This window comes from Melanerpes formicivorus, unplaced genomic scaffold (assembly GCF_026170545.1).
Source record: "Melanerpes formicivorus ecotype bairdi unplaced genomic scaffold, bMelFor1.0.p_v2 SCAF_2, whole genome shotgun sequence".
Classification (NCBI taxonomy): domain Eukaryota; kingdom Metazoa; phylum Chordata; class Aves; order Piciformes; family Picidae; genus Melanerpes; species Melanerpes formicivorus.
The window spans coordinates 42297140-42319901 of record NW_027142354.1 but is presented as its reverse complement, the minus strand read 5'-3'; the positions used below and the strand labels follow the sequence as shown (position 1 = coordinate 42319901).

The 22762-nt window shown below is 43.9% G+C and overlaps 1 protein-coding gene across 7 annotated transcripts in view; it reads right to left on the bottom strand.

Annotated features, from left to right (window-relative positions):
• The window catches only part of RAPGEF6 (Rap guanine nucleotide exchange factor 6), a 149981-nt gene that overhangs the window by 90848 nt on the left and 36371 nt on the right, over positions 1-22762 (bottom strand). For all 7 annotated transcript variants that reach the window (XM_068158152.1, XM_068158198.1, XM_068158170.1 and 4 more), the window contains exons 5-6: positions 7109-7178; positions 711-854 (exon numbers count right to left, since the gene is read on the bottom strand). In XM_068158152.1, the coding sequence (XP_068014253.1) occupies positions 711-854; positions 7109-7178 (214 nt within the window). The remainder of the gene's footprint in view (positions 1-710; positions 855-7108; positions 7179-22762) is intronic.

Sequence of the window (22762 nt, the reverse complement as noted above, 5' to 3'; positions counted from 1 at the left end):
TCTCTGATGCCTGCATCACCACTCTACTATTTTTAAGCAGATAAACCAAATACAAAAGCATTAATACTGTGCTAAACTGCATTTCTTATTGACCTGATTGCAAACCTTACTTAGGAGGTTATTAATGGCAAAAAAACCCCTACCAATTCTTACATCTTACCAAAAGAACTGTAGGTAAACCCACCAAAATCTACCAAAAAATATCCACCAAAACCCTCACCAAAATCCACTGAAAATCCCACAAAAAAAACCACCAAAAAACCCCACACCAAAATCCACTAAAAGGCCACCAAAATCTACAAAAATCCCCACCAAAAAACTACCAAAGCCCAACAAAATCCACTAAAGAGCCACCAAAATCTACAAAAATCCCCACCAAAAAACTACCAAAGCCCAACAAAATCCACTAAAGAGCCACCAAAAGACCCTACCAAAACCCAAGAATGACCATTTCTCTCTCCAGCCAACATGTTAAGATTCTTTTATAGTATTCAACTGAAAACCCCTAAACCAAAAAGAATCCTCTGTTTTCTAACCTAAATCTCCCCTGCCACCTAAGGTGTTCCAATCCAAAGCACTCCACTGCTCCCCAGCAAGGCAAAGAGTGTTCTCCAAAGCAACAAACATGGACTATTTCATCTCACCAGCTTTTCTCAGTAAAATAAAATGCCATGGTGCAAGGAAGCTGGCCCATGGCAGAGCAGACTCACCGAGATGTAACTGCTGGAATCCACATTGTCGGTGATGGTCTGACGCTCGCCCCTCTGGTTGATCCTCCTAAACCTCCGTCGGGACTGCCTGAGAGGGACTTCTCTTTGCAAGATGTTTTCTTCATTGTCTTTGGAGTTCTCCACCTGAAAGACATGTTCAGGCTCCTGGTTAAACATCCAGTTCTTCCATATCACCGACAGGCGATGGAGCCGAATGAAGCTCATGAGGAAGGAACAAACATCAGCTCAGAGCAGTTAAAGCCTTCTTGAGAAAACGGACGCAGACGTTTCAGAGAACCACTGCTGCATGTCTCAGAACTACGTTATTACAATGAGCTGGAGGCCACAGCTTCCTTCCAGGAAACAGACTTAAAGTTTAAAAAAAAAAAAAAAAAAAAAAGAGTCCCACATATCCTCTAAACAATGTCACTCACCAGCAGCAGCCCTGCTGCACCCACACAGGTCACACCGCAGCAGTCACACCGCTCGTTTCAAGTGTAGTGTTCATAACCCGACCAAGGCACCGAATCACAGCCTGCCTGTATTGCTGTGACTTTAAAAAGACTAACTTCTGGTACCACTCACAGCAAAACAACTTGAAATGTTCCAGCTTTTTAGAGATCACAAAATGGTAGGGGTTGGAGGGGACCTCCAACCCCCCTGCCAAGGCAAGACCACCCAAAGAAGGTCACACAGGAATGCATCCAGTTGTGTTTGGAATGTCTCCAGACATGGAGACTCCACCACCTCTCTGGGCAGCCTGCTCCAGGGGTCCATCACACTTAAATTAACAAAGTTCCTCCTCATGTTCAGATGGAACTTCTTATGTTCCAGTTTGTGCCTGTTGCCCCTTGTCCTGTCATTGGGCACCAATGAAAGAAGCCTGATTCCATTCCCCTGACACCCACCCTTTAAATATTGATCAGCATTGATGAGATCCCTCCTCAGACTTCTCTTTTCCAGATGAAAAAGCCCCAATTCTCTCAGTCTTTCCTCATAAGAGATGTTCCAGTCCTGACTTCTTTCACTTCCCAGCAGGTTACGATAACACAACTGGAAACAAATTCCTATCTTGTTGTTAAATATGATTTATGACTATATACTCAAAACAAGGTGAATGCATCTGGTTAGGAAAAGCAAATGGGAAACCTTTGTATCTTACTGGCAATTCCTTGTTTCTATAAAAAGCAGTCTCATCCTTTCCCATTTCCTTCTGATGTTTTGGAAAAATACCTCCTAGCAGGAAGCAGAGCAGACATGCATCTGAACAGGCTGCAGACTCCACACCACATTTACTGTACAAGAGTTTCTGCTGACCTCAATGATTTTTTTTTCCCCCACCACCCAGGTTTCACTTGAGAAACCTAAACACCAGACCTGAGTACTGAACAGGAGAACCACCTCCGTGTGGTCTTACACAGCCCTCGCTTCACATACTTGGGTAGATTATTTCAGCATTTGGAGATCTTCTCAATGCTATCAATAGCTAAAGGGCAGAGGGCAAGAAGATGGAGTGAGACTTGCATCATTGGTGTCCAATGACAGGATGAGAGGCACAAACTGGAACCCAGGATGTTCCAATTGAACAGGAAGAGAAAGTTTGTTGCTGGAGACCTGGAGCAGACTGCCCAGAGTGGTTGTGGAGTCTCCTTCTCTGGAGAGATTCCAAACCCACCTGGACATTGTGATCACCAGCAAGCTGCCCTGGGTGACCCCGCTTTAGCAGGGGGCTTGGACTGGATAATTTCCAGAGGTCCCTTCCAACCCCACCATGCTGGGATTGTGTGTAAACTAAAATTCAAAAGGTACAAAGGAATGAAAATCAGAAAGATTCAACTGACAGGAACAACAGAGTAACCAAAATACCTAAACCATCACAAAAGCAAGATCACATCTACTTTCCATGCCACTTTTTCTAGGCATCTCAGTCTGTCTGAGGTCAGAGGAAGGTGCAAGCACCTGGGCTTACTTTGTGGGCTATTTTTAATTCCACAGAGAACAGCGTATATGGACAACATTAAGATACAACAGTTAAAAAAGAAGAGTGAGCCTCACACCACAGGGCTGTCAAAATAGACAGCAGAAAAGCAGAGCTCTGCAAGACAACCTTAGTTTTCACTAGAGCTTTACTACCTATTTGTAAAGGCACAGGACAATAAATAAAACCAGGAGAGCTGGAGAGGGACTTTTTACAAAGGCATGGAGTGACAGGATGAGGGGTGATGGCTTCACATTGGATGAAGATGGATTTAACCTACACATTAGGAGGAAATTCCCGTGAAGGTGGTTGCCCAGAGAAGCTGTGGAGGCTCTGAGCCTGGAAGTGTTCAAAGACAGGCTGGATGAGGCTTTGAATAATTTGGTCTAGTAGGAGGTGCAGGAGGTACATGACAGGGTAGTTGGTATTAGATCATCTTTAAGATCCCTTCCAACCCAAACCAGTCTGAGAGTCTATACTTCATTTTCAGACTATGGACCTGAAGCAAAGCATGAGATGTGGGGGCTGCCCAGAGAGGTGGTAGAAGTCCCATCCCTGGAACCATTCCAGGCCAAGTTGTTTGAGGCTCGGAGCAACCTGCTCTAGTTGCAGATGTCCCTGCTGACTGCAGATGGGATCTTAAAATCTCTTCCAATCCAATCTATTCTATGATTCCCTGTGCCATTAAGGCAGCAGGGAAGACCAAGCTGATAAATATGCTCACAGGCTACCAGGTCAGATGAAGACTGCTGCTCTGTAAGAGCTCTTCCTATTATTTAACTTCCAGTATGTAACAAGAAGCCCAGAGCAGGGGATTAACTGGTTGGTTTCTAATCAAGGGTGTTGGGTTTATTAACCCTCAATAGTAGCAGGGGCAGAGTGCTTCTCTACAGCTAGCTTCACCCACAGCACTTGCTGCCACATAAAAACCAAGGAGAATCACTGCACTGTCCTTAATTACAGCCTGCAGCCCATGCCAGCAGTAAAGTATTTTCCACCTCTAAATATTATGCTGCTCTTCTGAAATCTTATACTTAGATCCGAGAAGAAAACAAAAGCACCAAGGAACAGCAGAAGGGACACTGAGACATGCTGCAATTCTGGGCCATTTTCTTAAGTGATAAATGGACCCATTATTAATTCAATAGATTGCTCAGCCTCCAAAAATATAAGCTACAATGCCCATTCACACACTATCTGTTATCCTCATTAACTTAAGTTGACCACATTTTATGGCCTTTAAACCGGGTCAGTTCCCAGAGGGTTCCCACTACAAAACTGATTTACATCCTAAACAGAAAGGAGAAGGGAAAAGGTGGAAGGAAAGTAGGAAAAAAATATCAGTCAGTAGCAGAAAGGATGGTGGTTTTTTTACTGCATTAAAGTAGCTAATTCTTTTGCTTGGAGATAAATATTCATTATGTATTAAACCTCATTAGTATGTTGCAAATTAAAAAGAGAGAAAATAAAAGAATTAAGATAAATTAGTAAGAATTAATCAAGGAAATAAAAGTCAAGTACACCTTGTGTGAGTGTAGATCATTAGCAAGGTGCACACCACCTCACTGATGCTTTTTCCCCTCACCCCCTTTGAAGTCCTGCCTAGGAAAGTGAGAGGTAATAGTACCTTCAGTACATTTAGCTGTAAAACATGAAAATAATGATGAAGCAATTTTACACTTTTAATTCCCTGATTTTCCTACAGAAAAAAAAAACATACTGAAGCTCCAGAAAAGGATTTAAGATACTTTTAAGTGACTTTCACTGGTAGTTAGTTACAAGTACAGAAAAATTCAAGATGTTTAAAATCCAGAAGAAAGTTGTCCAGGCTGTGAGTTAGTTGCAAGGACCACCCAACTGTGTTTGATACTGCTGACTTGGCCAACATTGGCTTCTCCAAAGGCTGTGACAGTGCGCTCTGAAAAAAAATTCATCACAGTTGTAGATCCTGAAGTAACTTGTGTGTAACACATGTACATACACAAAGCTCTAATTTCTTCACACAGTGTTTAAATAAAGTCACTTTCTCACTGGTAGCACAGATTGCATAGAAGCTACTCTTCCAGTTATGGAGATCTTACCAATCTCTTAAAAGCAAAGGTGAAGAGCATGGGGCCAGACTCTTGTCAGTGGTGCCCAGTGACAGCACAAGGGGCAGTGGACACAAACTGAAAGCCAGGAGGTTCCATCTGAACAGGAGGAGAAACTTCTTTGATGTGAAGGTGCTGGAACCCTGGAGCAGGCTGCCCAGAGAGGTTGTGGAGTCTCCTTCTCTGGAGAGGTTCCAAACCCACCTGGACACAATCAGGTCCACACCACTCAAAATAGTCTGGTCCTATCCTCTCGCCCCGCTCAGGCTGTTCATCTCCAGGCTAAACAGACTCAGGTCCCTCAGCCTCTCCTCCTCACAGAGATGTTCCAGGCCCCTCAGCATCTTCAGAGTCTCCATTACCCAAGGGCTCAGCACACCAAATCCTGGCAGCAGCAGTTAAGAGGTAAAAATGCAAAGCAGACGTGGCAAAGCAGAGTGCCTGGGGCATTGACACGGCTGCACATCTCCTCACCCAGGCACTCCTGTGGTGTCCCTTGAGACCTAAATGTCCTCCAAAACACTCCAGTTTTAAGAGACTGGATAACTGGGAATACAAAAATGAATTCTCACTACAAGGCTGAGATAGGCTTCTTGCACTCCTACCTGTGCTTCCTTCATGACATAGGAGACTGTAGATTAAAACATCTGCTGCAGCAACAAGCATGTTACTGATGCTATCAAAGTCCCTGTGCAGAATCAGGCTGACACTGCACAGAAAGAATGGCACGAAGGACAGCAAACTTAGTGCAGGACATTGCTGACATCCTCAGTGTATTGTGAGAAACATTGCTCATAGAAGCTGAACATCCACACACTCAGTGAGGAAGAGACTCCATCAAATCCTAGTTTTAATGTTACCATATCAAGATGTAAGGAATCAAATCAATAGCAGAGAGATCTGAGCCTAATTAACCAACATGTGGCTTCTTGGAACTACAATTGTTTCTGTTCTAGCTCCCATTAACAACATCTCCTAAGATCAAAGCTGAACAACATCCTCCTCTCCCCAACCACACCACTAGAGCACAATATTGGTTTGCACTAAGCAACCCCTAATATTACAGCTACTGACAGTAAGTGAACATCAGCCTGGGAAGGACTGAGTTATTATCTGCAAGCACTTGATGGGGCTCTGAGCAACCTGATCTAGTTGGGGATGTCCCGGCTTACTGCAGAAGCTGGACTAGATGACCTCTAGAGCTCCCTTTCAACTCAGTGCATCCTGTGATTCTATGAACTTGGTGATATAAGTACATGTTCTGAAGAAACAGAAGAAAATGCAGCACTTAGCAATATGGTTTAGTGGTAAAGCACGGTTAATGGGCTGGAGCACCTCTCCTGTGGAGACAGACTGAGAAAGTTGAGGTTGTCCAGTCTGGAGAAGAGAAGGCTTTGAGGAGACCTTCTTGCGGCATTCCAGTATCTGAAGAGGGCTATAAGAAAGCTGGGGAGGGACTTTTTAGGGTGTCAGGGAGTGATAGGACTGGGGGAATGGAGCAAAACTAGAAGTGGGGAGATTCAGATCAGATGTTAGGAAGAAATTCTTCCCCATAAGGGTGGTGAGACACTGGCACAGGTTGCCCAGGGAGATGGTGGAGGCCCCATCCTTGGAGATTTTTAAGGCTAGGCTGCATGAGGCTCCGAGCAATCTGATCTAGTGTGAGGTATCCCTGCCCATTGCAGGGGGGTTGGAACTGGATGATCTTTGAGGTCCCTTCCAACCCTAACAATTCTGTGTTTCTGTAATGGTTGGAACAGATGATCTCAAGGATCTTTTCCAATCTGAATGATTCTATGGAAAAGTTTGGTGACAACTGAGCTGAAAATCTGATCCTTCATTCTTACACTCCTTCTCCTCTTACCTAAAAGCTTTCAAGAGGGCCTTTCCCACCAGATCCAGCGTGGCTGGCACGGGCAATAAAAAGCAGTGAAATGGGTGATGGGGGTGTAAACAAAGCATTCAGGCTCACAGTTTATCGTTTCCTGACTCAGGAATGCTCAACTCAGCCATAACTGGTTGGCTTTGGAAACTCAAGTAAGCATAATTTGAGAAAGAATGACCTAATCATCATCATTTACCCATCCAGATTAAATTTACATAGCTATTGCCACTCCGATAGCAACCATAGGTATAATTGAAATCAAGGCAATTCTGCTGCAGTTTTATGGAATGCTTTACAATGTGCCTTCTGCTATAAAACAGAAAGAATTTGCTGAAAGCAGCAATAGTTTTAAATACATTTTGGGGGGGGTGGGGGAGAGAGAGGAAAAAAACAAACAAAGAAACACAAAATAAAACCCCAACCAAAAATTAATAATCTGTCTTACCACAATCATTTCTGAAGGCTCCAATATGATACATTCGCATCCTCGCTTCCCTCCAGACTGCTTGCCAAAACTAGAGTGGGATGGGGAAAAAAAAAAAAGGCAAATGAAAAAAAATAATAATAATTAAAAAAAAATTAAAAAAAAAAGCATGAGATGAGCAGCCTGTTTAACCTTTTCAGGAATAAAAGTGATTGGCAATGGCAACATCCTCAGAAACAACAGAGAAAAAAAAAGGACAGAGAAGAACTGATGAAAACTATTGTGTGAAAAATCAGTAATCTGGATTGCTTTTTTTTCTTATTTACTCAGCACGTCTCATCAGTGCCTAGGGAAAGCCTAAATGCAAAGAATGTTCTTCTGTAAAGTCATTACTTTTAGATCCTCTAAACCACACATTCACAGATTGCATTGGGGCGGAAGCCATCTTGGCCAACACCCCTGCTGTCACCAGGGACACCTCCAACTAGATCAGGTTGTTCAGGACCACATCAAGTCTGACCTTGAATATCTCCAGGGATGGGACCTCAACCACATCTCTGAGCAACCAGTCCCAAGATTTCACCATTCTCATTGTGAAGAGCTCTTTCCTGATGTCCAACCTAAATCTCCCCTGCTCCAGTTTCAAACCATTGTCCCTCATCCTATCATCACAAGCCCTCCTAAACAGTCCCTCCCCAGCCTTCCTGTAGGTCCCCTTCAGGTATTGAAAGGCAGCTCTAAGGTCTCTAAGAAACAAGAAAACAAAAAAACACAAATGCAACAAAATGTGATGAGCAGTGGCTACGGAAGGAGGCAATCTGATATGCTTCAGTTGATGGACTCCAAAAGGCCACAGCCTTCAGGATACCCAAGAACAGAGGTGACTTTAGGGGAATCCCTGGCATGATGCAAGCAGGTCTGAGATTGCTGGAATAATTGGGGGGGGGGGGGGGGGGGAGGGTGGTGGGGTGTGTGTGTAAGGCTGAGCTAGATGCTGCTGGAGGGTTGCTACAGACCAAGAGCCTCTTAAATTAATCTGTGACTGTAGTAGTGCCTAGAATGAAAGATCTTGGACTTGATGATCTTTGAGGTCTTTTCCAGCCTTATTGATTCTATGATCTTCAAAAGAGGTAAATACAGTTTCATAGTATCATAGTATCATTCAGGGTTGGAAGGGACCACAAGGATCATCTAGTTCCAACCCCCCTGCCATGGGCAGGGACACCCCACACTAGATCAGGCTGGCCAGAGCCTCATCCAGCCTGGGCTTAAACACCCCCAGGGACGGGGCCTTGACCACCTCCCTGGACAACCCATTCCAGGGCTCCCCATCCTGAATACTGCATCCAGTTCTAGTGTCCCCATCAGAATAAAGACATAGAAGTTCTGAAGCAAGTCCAGAGGAAAGCCACAGAGAAGCACCTCTGCAATAAGGGATGTGAGGTTGTTCAGCCTGGATAAGACTCCAGGTGGACTTTATAGCTGCCTCCTGATACCTGAAGGGATCCTACAGGAAAGCTGTAGACAGACTTTTCGTAAGGGTGTATGGCAATAGGGCAAAAGGAATGGCTGGGAGCTGAGGAAGAGTAGGTTTAGACTGGACGTTAGGAAGAAGTTCTTTAGTATGAGGGTGGTGGGACCCTGAAATAGGTTGCCCAGAGCGGTCACGGATGCCCCCTCCCTGGAGGTGTTGAAGGCCAAGATGGATGAGGCATTAAGCAACCAAGTATAGTTGAGACGCTTCCCTGCCCATGGCAGGGAGGTTGGAGTAGATCTATAAAGTTCCTTTAAACCTAAGCTATTCCATGACTCACTACAGACTTGCTAGCTTGAGTTAGATATGCTCATCCTACCACACTCAACTGAGCTTAAACTCCAGTGATCCCATACAGACCTCAAAGTAAAAGACGACCAATGTGATGAACGACCTCATGGCTGGGTTAGCAGTTCAGGAGTTGTAGCTGCTGTGTTACAAACTCAGACTGTCAGCAGCAATCACATTTTAACACCTATCAGCAGGTGAAGTAACTGCAGAAGCAGCTAACTCAAAGCAGAGAGTAAAGTGTGAATTATGAGGAGGTTAAAGACAAGTGTGGAGACAAATCCTAAAAAGTGGGTCAGCTCCATCTGTTTTCACTAAGGTTAGGTTTGGGATGTACAGCTGAAGCCTCAGGCACACAGAACATTTGAGGTATGTACATGGTTATCTCAACAGCAAATATCCATTGAAACATGATTACTTTTGTAGAAAATATTTCAAAGACACATGCTAGGGGAGGGCAGAAAAAAATGTGTAGGCTCTGTGCAACTCCAGAGAAGATATCTAAGCAACTGAACTGTGAAGTGATTCAAGTGAAGTTTCAGAGAAGGACCATGAACATGATTACAGGGCTGCAGCACCTTCCCTACAAGGACAGGCTGAGAGAATTGGGCCTGTTCAACCTGGGAAAGAGAAGGCAACCTTAAAGCAACCTTCCAGTACCTGAAGAGGCAGCAAGGAAGCTGAGGAGGGACTTTTTACAAGGGCTTGTTGTGATAGGACAAGGGGCAATGGGTTGAAGGGAGATTTAGACTGGAGATTAGGAAGAAATTCTTTCCAGTGAAGATGGGGAGACACTGGAACAGGTTGGCCAGGAAGGCTGTGGATGCCCCCTCCCTGGAGATGTTCACGGCCAGGTTGGATGGGGCCTTGAGCAACCTGGGCTAGTAGGAGGCATCCCTGCCCATGGCAGGGGGTTGGAATGGATGATCTTATGGGTCCGTTCCAACCCAAACCATTCTATGATTCTACAATGTTTCCAACAAAGAATCCCAAGTGTAATCCAGCTAGGATAAAGTACTGCAATTAGCAAGCATGCCAGTTTAAACTACCAAGGCCTCATTTTACTAATGGTCTACTGGAAAACAAACCCAGAAACTTTAATTTATATGATTACCATGGAGTCAGAAACAACAGCTGAAATTTTCTCACCCCATTCTAAAGCAGGGCAGAGCAGCACAAGTTTCACACAGAAAGCTGGCATTTTCACACATCTATAGTAAGCAACTCATAGCTAAAATGCTCATGTTTCCTCTCGTGTTTTTTCCACACTGCATGTGACCCAGGCATGACAGCCTGGAGTATCTGCAGTACATCAAAAAAAAAGTAGCCAAACACTCCCACTATTACAACAAAGCTAATTTAGTTCAGAAAACATAAAAGTGTCATTTTTAACCTCAGCACAGTACATGCTTGAACTCAGAGGTGAACTGAAATTCCAGGTGATGATTTCTCCAGAAAGCAAACAGCAAAGTGAAACCAACCCTCCTAAGGTATCCTTTGCAAATTAAACAGCCCTAATTCTGTTTCATTAAAGACAATAGGTTGGGGTTTTTTTCCATTATTCCCAAACAAAAGTCTAACAGAATTAGGTGCAACTGGATGTTTGTTTCTACAGCTTTTCAAAACAGAATTAATCATTCTGGTGCTGGGTTGGGGCTTTTTTTCTTCACAAAATAGAATAAGCTATGGGGATCTTCTCAATGCTGATCAGTATCTAGAGGGCATGGTACAAGAGGATGGGGCCAGACTCTTGTCAGTGGTGCCCAGGGACAGGACAAGGGGCAATGGGCACAAACTGGAACCCAGGAAGTTCCATCTCAACAGCAGGAAAAACTTGTTTAGTGTGAAGGTGCTGGAGCCCTGGAGCAGGCTGCCCAGAGAGGTTGTGGAGTCTCCTTCTCTGGAGAGATTCCAAACCCACCTGGTCATTGTGATCCTGGGCAAGAAGCTGTGGGTGCCCTGCTTTAGCAGGGGGGTTGGACTAGATGATCTTCAGAACTCCCTTCCAACCCCTCCCATGCTGGGATTCTACTATCTCTATATCCCCAGCAGTTAGGAAAAAGCTACGATGTTCTGCTGCAGGTTGTTCCAGCCCAGTGTTTTCAATACCTAACAACAATTTACCAAGCTACTAGAGGTTGAGGGAGGGTTGTTTACTTTTTGTTTTATTTTACATAAACACATCTGTGAAATTCAGCTACTGCCAAGCTCCCCTCTGCTTCTGTTGCAACATTTGCTAATTAAGTAATGGCACTAAACAGTAATGCAAGGGAAAGAACAGCGCTGGGAACAAAGGTCAAGCTCTTTGCACTATCATTTCTGGTCCATCAAGCACTTTACAACAACCCAATACTCACTGAAGGATTAGGTTGCAAAGATAAAACCCATCCTAAAGAATAAATTCCTCGTATCCAGAAGTCAATAGGTCAAGTTTAATTATTTCCTGGTGCACATCATGAGATGTTTTATTGATTATACCACAACAGAGCTCCTTTAAAAACACGAGGCATCATATGGTTTTCCCCAGCCATAACCATCATTGTGTTTTAAAACCACCACTTTTTCGCATTCCTCTTAATTAACACACCCAATGTGTTTTAGAAACATGGCTTTTTAACTTTTTTGATGACTTAATCCATATTGTGCTCTAGAAAACACACATGTAGCTTCTCTGGCAGTCCAGAGGTTTGCTAACGCCAGTATATTTCACTCATCTGTCAAGTTTAATCAAAGCTTTAGAACCATTTTTATTCCTAATTGTCCTGTAAAATTGCACAATGAAATGGTTAGAATAAACAAACTGAGCCTTGGAATCACTGACCAGGGAAAATTCTTTCCTCAGTAGTAACATCCACTAACATTAATGACAGGCAACGAGAAAACACCATGAGCAAACACATCAGCAAAGACACACCACGTGTTGGTCTAACTGATGGAACTAGTGAAGAGCGTGGACTGGAAGGCCCTCGGGAGATCATCCAGTCCAAATCCCCTGCTAAAGCAGGGGCACTCACAGCAGCTTGCCCAGGATCACAATGGCATGGGGCATTTGGAATCTCACCAGAGAAGGAGACTCCACAACCTCTCTGGGCCGCCTGCTCCAGGGCTCCAGCACCCTCATACCAAAGAATTTTCTTCTCTTCAGACAGAACCTCCTGGGTTCCAGTTTGTGCTTACCGTCCCTTGTCCTGTCACTGTGAACCACTGACAAGTGCCTGGCCCCATCCTCTTGCCCCCTACCCTTTATCTCTTGCAGAGCACTGATCAGATCCCCTCTGGGGCTGCTCTTCTCCAGGCTCTACAGCCCCAGGGCTCTTGGTCTTTCCTCCTCACAGTGATGCTGCAGTCCCCTAAGCATCTTCATAGCCTCCACTGGACTCTCCCCACTAACTCCCTGTCTCTCCAAGAAGCTGGAAACGTACACCATTGGTCACAATTTGTTTGGTTGGCCTTACTCAAACTAAAGACCATTAGTCACCACTAAAATTCAGGAGAGTAACTGAAGACACATTCAAACCAGCCAGAACCAGGGGGTGTGCACACCTGAGGGAAACAAGGAAAGAGAAGAGGTTTGGCGAGGAACAAGCAGCAGTGTGACAGTCCCAGAGTCTTCTAAAGCTGCTTTGAAGTGATGGTTTAAAGCCTTTGTGGGAATTTTAGGTAATCAGCACTTACTGTTTGGGTTGTTTTCTTTAAAGAATATTTCAAGCATTAAATTAATTAATAAGCACTGTGATAGTCAAAGAAGAAGAGAATAATTAGGCTCTAGAGTCACCTATTCATGTCTGGTATGAAACCTGCCATCTTCTAGCTAGTAAATATTTACATTAAAAGAACTACACAGTAGAGTATTTACAAAGGTATGAAAATGCTTAGGAGATTAACTGATTGCAGTATCAAAATCTAACAGGCCATTAGGAAAGGGAAAAGGTTAATTTGAACAAAGCTTTGGAAATGGAGGAGATAAAATCCTGCTTGGGAAGACAGGAGTAAGCTTTTGTGTACAGCATTCTTCCAAAGGAGAAGGAGCATTTCATGACAACTTACTTTCACCCAAACTTAAAACATGCTGCTTCTCAAAGAGAAGAGCTCTGAGGAGTTGTACAGCTAATTCTGGAAGAGACAGGGTAACCTTCTCTTTGGGACTAATCCATCCTTTGTGGTGGTGGAGTTGCTTGCAAAACCTACATCCCATTATTGGTCACCCAACTCAGCACTTCAGCAAACCACCACATCACTGTGATACCACGACCATGGGAGCCACTTCACTGGGACAGGTTTGCACCTTGGGGAGGTCAGCCCCACCAAGCCCATTTCAGCTTCACACCAGGAGCCCTGCTTACAAACCGTCACAGCAGCTTCTCTCACCCTGACACATCCCTAAATGCCAAGTCCTTTTGATGTTGTAGGCAGCAAGATAAGGAATTAAAGCAGAGAAACCTCATTAAGGTGCAGCATGTTGCATGTGCTTTAGTGCTTTCAAGCAGAGAGTGGGAAAAATGATCCAATTAAGAATTTAAACTAATAGAAATATTTGAAGTGTGAGAAAACATGAAACTAATGGCAATCCAGCTCTACTTGCAGGAGAAACTATGCCAAAGGACATACAGCCAAAGATGTAACGTCCTGAACGCTCCAACAACTGCAGTTTTGCTGGATCCCTACATTTAATTGCATGTTTTAACAGGGCCTTAAATTTAACATCGTTACTTTATAGCTTCCCACTGCTGGATGCCCAGAAAAGTCACTGCTCTAAAGGACATGATGCCTTTGTTTTTTTGTTTAACTATTTTTATTGTAGGCTCCTGCCACTTAATATTCATCCATTACATCTGCATCATTAATTTGCAGACACTCACTCACTGGCTTGCACCACTGTCATAGGGGAGGAAAAGGTCTTCCACATACCAAAGGCACCTTTGTTTACCCTTGATTTATGGATGCCTCATTTGCAAGAAACCTTCTTTTCCTCCTGATTCACTGCTGTTGGTAATTGGAAATGTTTAGGCAATTGCATCATGTGAGGAAGGGATGTCAGTTCAACCGGAGCAGTATCATACACCAACCACCAATGGTGCTCAGGCCATGGGATCACATCAGAGCTACTGAAAAGACCGTGGCTCCAAGAACACTCTTCCCTTGGTTCATCTGCCCCTTCTCCACTGCATGATCTGTTAATGTAATCTCCTTGACTGCAGAGCTGAACTCCAAAATCTTAAAGATGCACTGACAGAGGGGCTGGATCACAGAAACACAGAATGGGTCAGGTTGGAACTGACCTTAAAGATATCTAATTTCAAGTCCCCTGTCATAGCCTCATCCAACCTGGCCTCAAACACCTCCAGGGAAGGGTCATCCACAATCTCCCCGGGCAACCTGTCACAGGGTCTCACCACCCTCACTGTAAAGAGTTTCTTCCTAACATTCAGGGTAGTGGTGGAGTCACCATCCCTGGAGGTGTTTAAGTAGTGTGTGGACCTGGCACTTACGGACATGGCTTAGTGTTGACATTTCAGTGCTGGGTGAAAGGTTGGACTGGATGATCTTGAAGGTCTCTTCCAACCAAATATATTCTGTGATTCTGTAAACACAAGGAGAAACTTCCTTGATGTTAAGGGTGCTGAAGCCCTGAAGCAGGCTGCCCAGAGAGGTTGTGGAGTCTCCTCTGGAAAGATTCCAAACCCACCTGGCATTAAGCCTGGGCAAGCTGCTGTGGGTGACCCTGATTTAGCATGGGGGTTGGACTGGGTGATCTCCAGAGGTCCCTTCCTACCCCCACCATGCTGGGATTCTGTAATATAGTGATGTAGTTCTTTAAACAGGATGCACACAAATACTCCCAGCTCTCTAAACACAAATATTTAGAGATACTTCATCCCCAGATGTTATACAACCTGACCCATTTGGTGCTGGAATACATCTGAGATTTCAGGATTGACAAATTCAAAGAATTGCAGACATATTTAGTTTGAGATGTTCTTGATATCAGCACACTCAAGTTACTCATCACTGATGGTTTCTCCTTATGCAATACTCAAAATGCAGCCCTTACTTTCAAGGTAAAAACACAGCCTGTCCTGAAGAGCTTTCAGCCTACAAACAGATGGAGACCGAGACTGAATGCTAACTCCGTATTTGTTTGAACACTAATTAGCAGGCATCTTCACATTTACAGTCTTCCACTATATCCTGAAACAATATTTTCAGATGTTTCATGCATCAAAGATTCAATGAGGAGATGTCAGGCAGTTAAAGATTTGTTCTGTGTTTTCCAGGAACTACAAAATCAGGGTATTATTCAGGCTGTATGAATTGGTATCAATAACACACATCCTTATCTGTGACTGACCACAAAGCTATCTGCAGGTACTTGCTGCTGGATCACATGTAGGACTGGGCAGGGACACTGATACACCAGTTTATCAGCACAACAAACAAAAGGGTTGCAGTTCTTTGCAGATCTTTTGTTCTCATGAATGCACTTGTCTCTCAAACTGCCTGTCTGCCTGTCAGACTGCTCTTAGGAACAGAAAGATGAAGACAAATTGTACTTTTTTTTGCCACTGCACAGAGAACTCTGTGACCTCCACAATCCAATAACCTGGCTGGATGTCTCCAATGCAAAAACATGTTGTGCACAACTTGGCCTGGCAGAGAAAAGCTGCATAAGAAATGGACTTGCTGTTTGGGTTTTTTAAATGGATGTAATAATAATAAACAAAAACCAGCTTGGAAGAGACCTTCAAGATCATTGTGTCCAACCAATCCAACCCACCTAAACAACTAACCCATGGCACCAAGCACCCCATCAAGCCTCCTCCTGAACACCTCCAATGATGGTGACTCCACCACCTCCCCGGGCAGTGGGAGCATTCCCCCCCAAGTCAGGGCTTACTCTTGATTTGAACTGCATTTCATTTCTCCTCTCCTCAAAAAGTGTTTTTTGTGGAGAACTACTGCTCCAGCAACACCCAGGACACCTATGGTTGGACTCAATGATCTTAGAGGTCATTTCCAAGCAAAACAATTCTGTGATTCTGTAGCTGCTGCTCAGCACCAGGATAAAATCCATTCAGTTACCACCAAGCGTGCTACACAAGTATACTATAAACAGCTTGGAACAGTAATCAGCATTATTAAACCCCAGTCTAAATACTCTTTACAAAATGGAATTTTACACTTAAATTCCTTGTCTTTGGCTGGAAGTGACAAAGAGGAGGGAAAAACCTGCATAGTTGCACTACTGGTGGTAACACAGACACACTGACTGCAGGCAGAGAAGGCAGAATCTGAGCTTTCTGCATTGCAGTCACAGAATCACAGAATGGTAGGGGTTGGAAAGGACCTGTAGACATCATCTAGCCCAACCCCCCTGTCACAGCAGGTTCACCTAGAGTAGGTTGCACAGGACAGCCATGACACAGGAATGTAATCAACACTAAAATCCTCATAGCAATAATTTGATTTTCTGGTCATCTGCATGGAGGCCTTAATTTCAACAAGCATGGGCAGCAGGTAAAGGGGGTGAAATTCTCTTTCTATTCTGCTCACATGAGACCCCACCCAGAGTACTGTGTCCAGCCCTGGAGCCCGCATCACAAGAAGGACATAGAGCTGTCAGAGGAGATGCAGAGAAGGCCATGAAGATGATCAGAGGGCTGCAGCACCTTCCCTATAAGAGAGTTGGGGCTATTCATCCTGAAGAAGAGAAGGCTCTAGAGAGACCTTAACCTTCCAGTATTTCATCAGGCCTAAAGAAGAGCTGGGGAGGGACTTGTTACAAAGACATGGAGTGACAGGATGAGGGGTGATGGCTTCAGATTGGAAGAAGTTGGGTTGAGATTAGACATTAGGAGGGAATTCTTCCCCGTGAGGGTGGTGAGGCACTGGAACAGGTTGCTCAATAAAGATGTGCAGGCTCCAAGTCAGAAAGTGTTCAGAGCCAGGTTGGATGGGGCCTTGAGCAACCTGGTCACAGTATCACCAAGGTTGGAAGAGACCTCAAAGATCATCAAGTCCAACCTGTCACCACAGACCTCATGACTAGACCATGGCACCAAGTGCCACGTCCAATCCCCTCTTGAACCCCTCCAGCAGTACGAGATGTCCCTGCAGAGGAGTTAGAACTAGATGATCTTTAAGCGCCCTTCCAGACCAAATCATTCTGTGGTCATCTGACAAACTGAGCTGCTGGGAAGTCTCTCAGTCGCCTTTCTGAAGCACACAGTCAACATAGTCCCATCAGAAGCCTTTGCATTATTTCCCATTGCATTGCAAACCACTGAGCAGCCCAAATCACCCTCTAAATGCAAAATAAAATAAGGAAATGGGGGAAGGGGGGGGGCGGAGGGGGGGAGGGATGTGTGGAAGCTGACCAAGAGTTTCAGCAATGCATGCAGCAGGGCTTTCATGATACTTTATGCTGCACAAGTCCTGGGCATTTCAAAGTAACTTAATTATGGAAAGATCAGAACACTTAACTCCAGTGGAAAATGGTTTCAAGGAAACCTGAGACCACAAGATAGATGGCTGGATGCAAAACACTCACTGCAATTAATACCCAGTCATCAAAACCCATTTTTTTGCATTAGCTCTCAACAACAACAACAACATTTAGCAGGTTTATCTCTTCAGCTGAAAGTTTTAATTGGGAACGATTTTGGAGGCTGCCTAACACACTGCCTGAATTTGCAAGGCTGCAAGCTTTAGATGTCACACTAATTACTTTAAGCTCTGAACACCATGAAGCTTTGAGGAAGCCTGTATCTCACCTACCACTTTTTGTGAAGCTTTGCAACTGTTCCAGGCTGTGTGCTTAAGCCTTAGCAAAAGTGTAATTTGGATATAAATGAAGCACGTTGCCCTTTGATTCCAGTTTCATCTCTCTCGGACTTTTTTAGTTTAGCTAAGAAATAACTGTGTCTGTGGTGGCATCAGCATCCCTTGCAGCCTAGAAAACCTCCATAGGCAGCTGCTGTAGGAAACTATGTATAGGGAAAAAGTGCAATTTTGGGATGGAGGGAACTATGGACAAGATTATTTGGTGATTTAGCTGTGACAAGTACAACTACAGCCTGTCTTCATTCACTTGGCTTTCTTAGAAGACTGTTTCATGCCAAAACCTGAAAGACCTGCTGTTAGCCTACAACATCTTCCCAATCCTTAACAGCAGAACCTCCAGCACAAGGATCTACCTTTCAGGAGACCAGGACACATGGCCTCGCACTACACAGGGACTCTTCTCAGCCACATCCTCTTTTTCCTCAGAGTACTTCCATCAGAGCACTAGAACTGCCAGAATAATTTCAGTATGAACAAGCATAGCTGAATTAATTAGTTTTACAAAATACATTTATTGGCAGCATTCCCACGTTGTTAGTTCACTTGCTGGCTGTCAAATGATGCTACAACTTAGAGCTACCACTTGGAGAAATACCCAGGGAAAAAGAGCACCTCATCTAGAGCCACAAATGCACTGAAGAACCATTGCTTCTCACCCAGCCCTGAGTGGAAAATCTCGCTAGTCTGGATAAGCAGAGGGATGTAAGCCTTGAGCTGTCTTACTGAAAGCAGAAAAACAATCTACAACAGTTAGTTGCAAAGAGTCTTCCAATGTGAAGCAAACCCTTGATGGAATATTACCCTAAGACCTCTCCGGTGTTTATAGTCACATCAAGAAATTTAAATCACAGAATCCACAGAATTGCTTAATTTGGAAGGGACCTTAAAGATCATCTAGTTTCAATCCTCCTGCCATGGGCAGGGACACCACCTGCTAGAGCAGGGTGCTCAAAGCCTCATCCAGCCTGGTCTTAAACACTTCCAGGGCTGAGGTCTCCACAACTTCTCTGAGCTATTTGTTCCACTGTCTCACCAATTGTTTCAAACTGTATCAGAATTCAGAACCCTACTGGCAACTGCAAGCTTCTCCAAAATTACATTTACTGCATGCCAGACACAGAGATGTGTCCAGAGCTTGGCATCTGATGGAGGAAAGCAATGTCCATGCTGCAGCCAGCAGGCCTTAAACTGCAGAGACCAGGATGGAGATGGAAAGCACAGGAAGAGCAGAGGCTCAGTGTCGTGGGTTGAGTTGAATTTGCTGCTGATATTTAATCCCATGCTGCTGCCATCATGCCAGCTCTGAAACAGAAGTGCTGGCTGGAGCAAAGTATCATGGGTCTGGAAGTTCAGACTGTAACATCAGAGGCTTCCTGTTCCAGTTGCTGCTTCTGGGTTTGGGGTTTCAGTCTTTGCTGTGCAGGCTGCTGTGTGCTTTGGGAACCATTTTATTGCTGGCTTCTGCTGATGCTGCTTTTGCTAAGGTACAGCATGGGAGTTCAGTAAACTCTTTATCTCAGCTCACAGGGCTTTTCGTGTCCCTGGGGGTATTCAAGGCCAGGCTGGATGAGGCTCTGAGCAGCTGAGTCTAGTTGAGAAGCATCCCTGCTCATGGTAGGGAGGTTGGAGTAGATGATCTCTAAGGACCCTTCCAACCTAAGCCATTCTATGACTCCCTCCTGTCTGTGTGGGGCAGGGGGCTTGCTAGTGAAAGTGGGCTAAGGTAACCCAGGACACTCAGGAGTGCTGGGACAGAGCATGGTTACAGCAGGTCCAGGCCGAAAGTTATTAATGAAGTTAAATCTGGGAAGGAAGAAAAGTGCAGAAAAGGGGAATGCAGTACCTCTGAGCTGCTCATTTCATTTTTTCAATGAATGGCACAACTTCACAAGAGTTTGCAGAGAACAGCACTGCAGGTTTTAGAAGTAAAATTGATCTGGCTTTAGATTATATATTTGAGCTATCAATACATTTGCAAACAAAAAGCTGCATCCAGCAAAAACCAAAGATTTTTAAAACACAAGGGGTTTAAGTCATGCAGGTCTTTAACCTTGCATTCTTCTTTACCAACACTGACAGTCTGTAAAGGCACAGAATTTTCTGTGCTTCTGGTACTTCACTTATGGTTGAACTCAATGATCTTAAAGTGCCTTTCCAAACTAAACAAATTCCATGAATCTACACAGTAGACTGAAACACTTTATTTTTTACTGTATTTTGAAACTCATAGTCATTCACAAATATTACCTTAGTAGAAGAAGCAGCTACAATAATTTCAACCCAAGCCACTGTTCTTTCATTATGACAATTTTCTCAACTCAAGCACTTGTGCCACCTCCTTTTGCTCAAGAAGAGAAATGGCTTCTGGAGCCATTGATGTATCTACACCACTCATGAAAGATACCCCAACACTCCAGTCAAGACAGACTCATGGTGGTAAGTGTTTTTAGCCAAGAAATGCACTACCTGAGCAGAGCAACAATTCCCATTTTCTCCACTCATGAGACTTTGGAAGGGCTGCTCCTCAATTTCTTGGAAGAGCTCAGACAAGAGAAGTGTTTGTTTTTAACAAGACTACATTTTAAATGTATCAAGACTGTGTAGTTTTCCCTCCAAGGTTCAATTCTCATAGCTGTAGGAGGCTGTCATCCACATAATTGGCTTCAGAAGTTCCTCCAGGCCCTTGATATATTTCCTATGGCTAATCTTGCTGTGAGTAATCTCCTTCAAATATCCTGTTCACATGAATTATCTTGATTAACAAGCAAGGTTAACACAAAGACTCTTTAACTTGCTGACATGATTTTCCCTCCACAAAATCTGTCAATCCTCTTCTTTTGTTCCAGCCATCACTTTCACATTAGAAGCAAATTCTTTTACTACTATGCCAAATCTATTGATAAATCTGTTCTCCAGGCAACAGAGTAAGCAAGGTTAGGTCATCTTTGTACCTGGTATTATGGGCTGATCTGCTTTTTACCTTAACCCCAAAGAAATTATCTTACACAGGGCTTTTCTCATCATGATTGTCAGTGTCAGAATATTGAACAGATTCCTTGTACCTGGATGCAAGGCTTACCTCTCCAATTCTGAAGCCAATTTCTGAATTGCATCCTGCATACAAATTAATCCAGGTTGTACAGAAAGCCCTTCTCAAGTGGAGCAAGCCACAGCTTACACCTGTACTGACTCAGACACAGCAGCAACTGACCAGCTTCTCATGCTTCCGTGGGGCTGTACCTCTTTCAGGTTTGAATCTAGAGAATATTTTATTTCCAAAAGATCTGCAGGAGACAATTAGGGTTTCCCAAAAGCTCTGTTGACTGAAACTACCAAATGGTAGATAGTGGATAAAATGAGGCATGGAGAAGGAGAGTATGCAAGAGAAGGAGAGCTCAGCCAACACCTTAAACAGGTTAAGCTTACAATTTTCTAGTCAAGTCTCTTCCTATCTGTTAAGGTAATCATGGGACAGATGACAGAAAGGACAGGTACTGTGAGGAGGTACCAGGAAACAGCCATTAAATCATCATCACCTTTCAGTAGATTTACAAAGGCTGATAGTATCTCACTAACAATCAGTTGTAACAGCAGCTTCTCACAGAAATGATCAAAGAGAAGTTGCTAGGTAGGTAGTTTAAAAACTAACTTGTTTATAAATTGAGGGATGCTTCTCAGCTACACTTGGTTGCTCAAGGGCTCATCCAACCTGGCCTTGAACACCTCCAGGGGGTGGGGAGGACACCTACAATCTCTCTGAGCACCTGGAGTCCCACCACCCTCATACTGAAGAGCTTCTTCCTCAGATTCAGTCTAAACCTGCTCTCCCTCAGCTTAAAACCATTCCCCCTTGTTCTATTGCTAGACACCATTTTGATAAGTCCTTCCCCAGCCTTCCTGTAGGTTCCCTTCAGGTATTGGAAAGCAGCTCTATGGTCCTCTCAGAGTCTTCTCCAATAAGCAACTTCTTTTTGTTTCTTATCAAAAGGAACAGCTCTGTAAAACCTGAGGCACTGAGAATGCCTCATCCTTCCAGATGGGTATTTTAAGTCTCCTTTCAGAGTGACTCACATAATCAGGAACATGGTTGGGGACAAGGAATAATGCATAACATTAAAGACTACTTTAAATGTAATTAAAATGGTGCTAATTACAATTAGGAAAGAACACTACTGAATTATCCAAGGCATTCTTTCATATGAAAATTCTCTGTGACTGGTGCACAGCTCCCTTGACTAAAACAATGTGTTCTATGAGGAATTCAAACCTGGAAAAGTAACTTCAGTTTACCCCATTGTACTTAGAAGAAGAGGAGAAAACAGCATTGTATTTTAAATTGTCACTTGGAGGGTTACAATGAGCGAAGTTCATTGGAACAAAATGGGAAGTGAGCTGCTTGTGACCCGGCAGTGCTGGGTTAATGGTTGGACTTGATGATCTTAAAGGTCTTTTCCAAGCAAAATTACTTTGATTCACCTGTTCTCATGTCTAAGCATCAACCCTCACTGCCCCAAAAGTTCAAAGATTTTCAACATCCCTTTGCACTTCCTAACTCCTAACTAATTAGCAACAATTTTAGTTCATCTAATTGTACATGTGTGCATTTCCCCTTCAAACCTTCAGCACATCAAAGCTCCTCTGACATTTGAATTTTTCTTTTTTTTTCCTCCCCCAGTGCAATGGAGACCTGCACAGGGAACAAGCTGGCTAGCCAGCAGGGAAGGGAATTCTCTTCCCTTTCATGAGATCTTGCTAAATAAGGGGCCAATCACCCCAGGAGCCACACTATCCATACTGCAACCTGCCAGCAGTTTAATCTGACAGAACTCTGTGACCCTTTCAGCATCTAGCAGCTATTTTTCCTCATTATCCAGAACAAAACCAGCTGTAATCTTCTGAGTAGCAATAACAGAGCTATTTTGCTTCTATTTTGTCTTTTTTTTTTCCCCCTCTTGTAAAATAAAAGTGCAAGTAACCTTAATGATGCTCTTAAGTAACTTACTCCTCCAGTT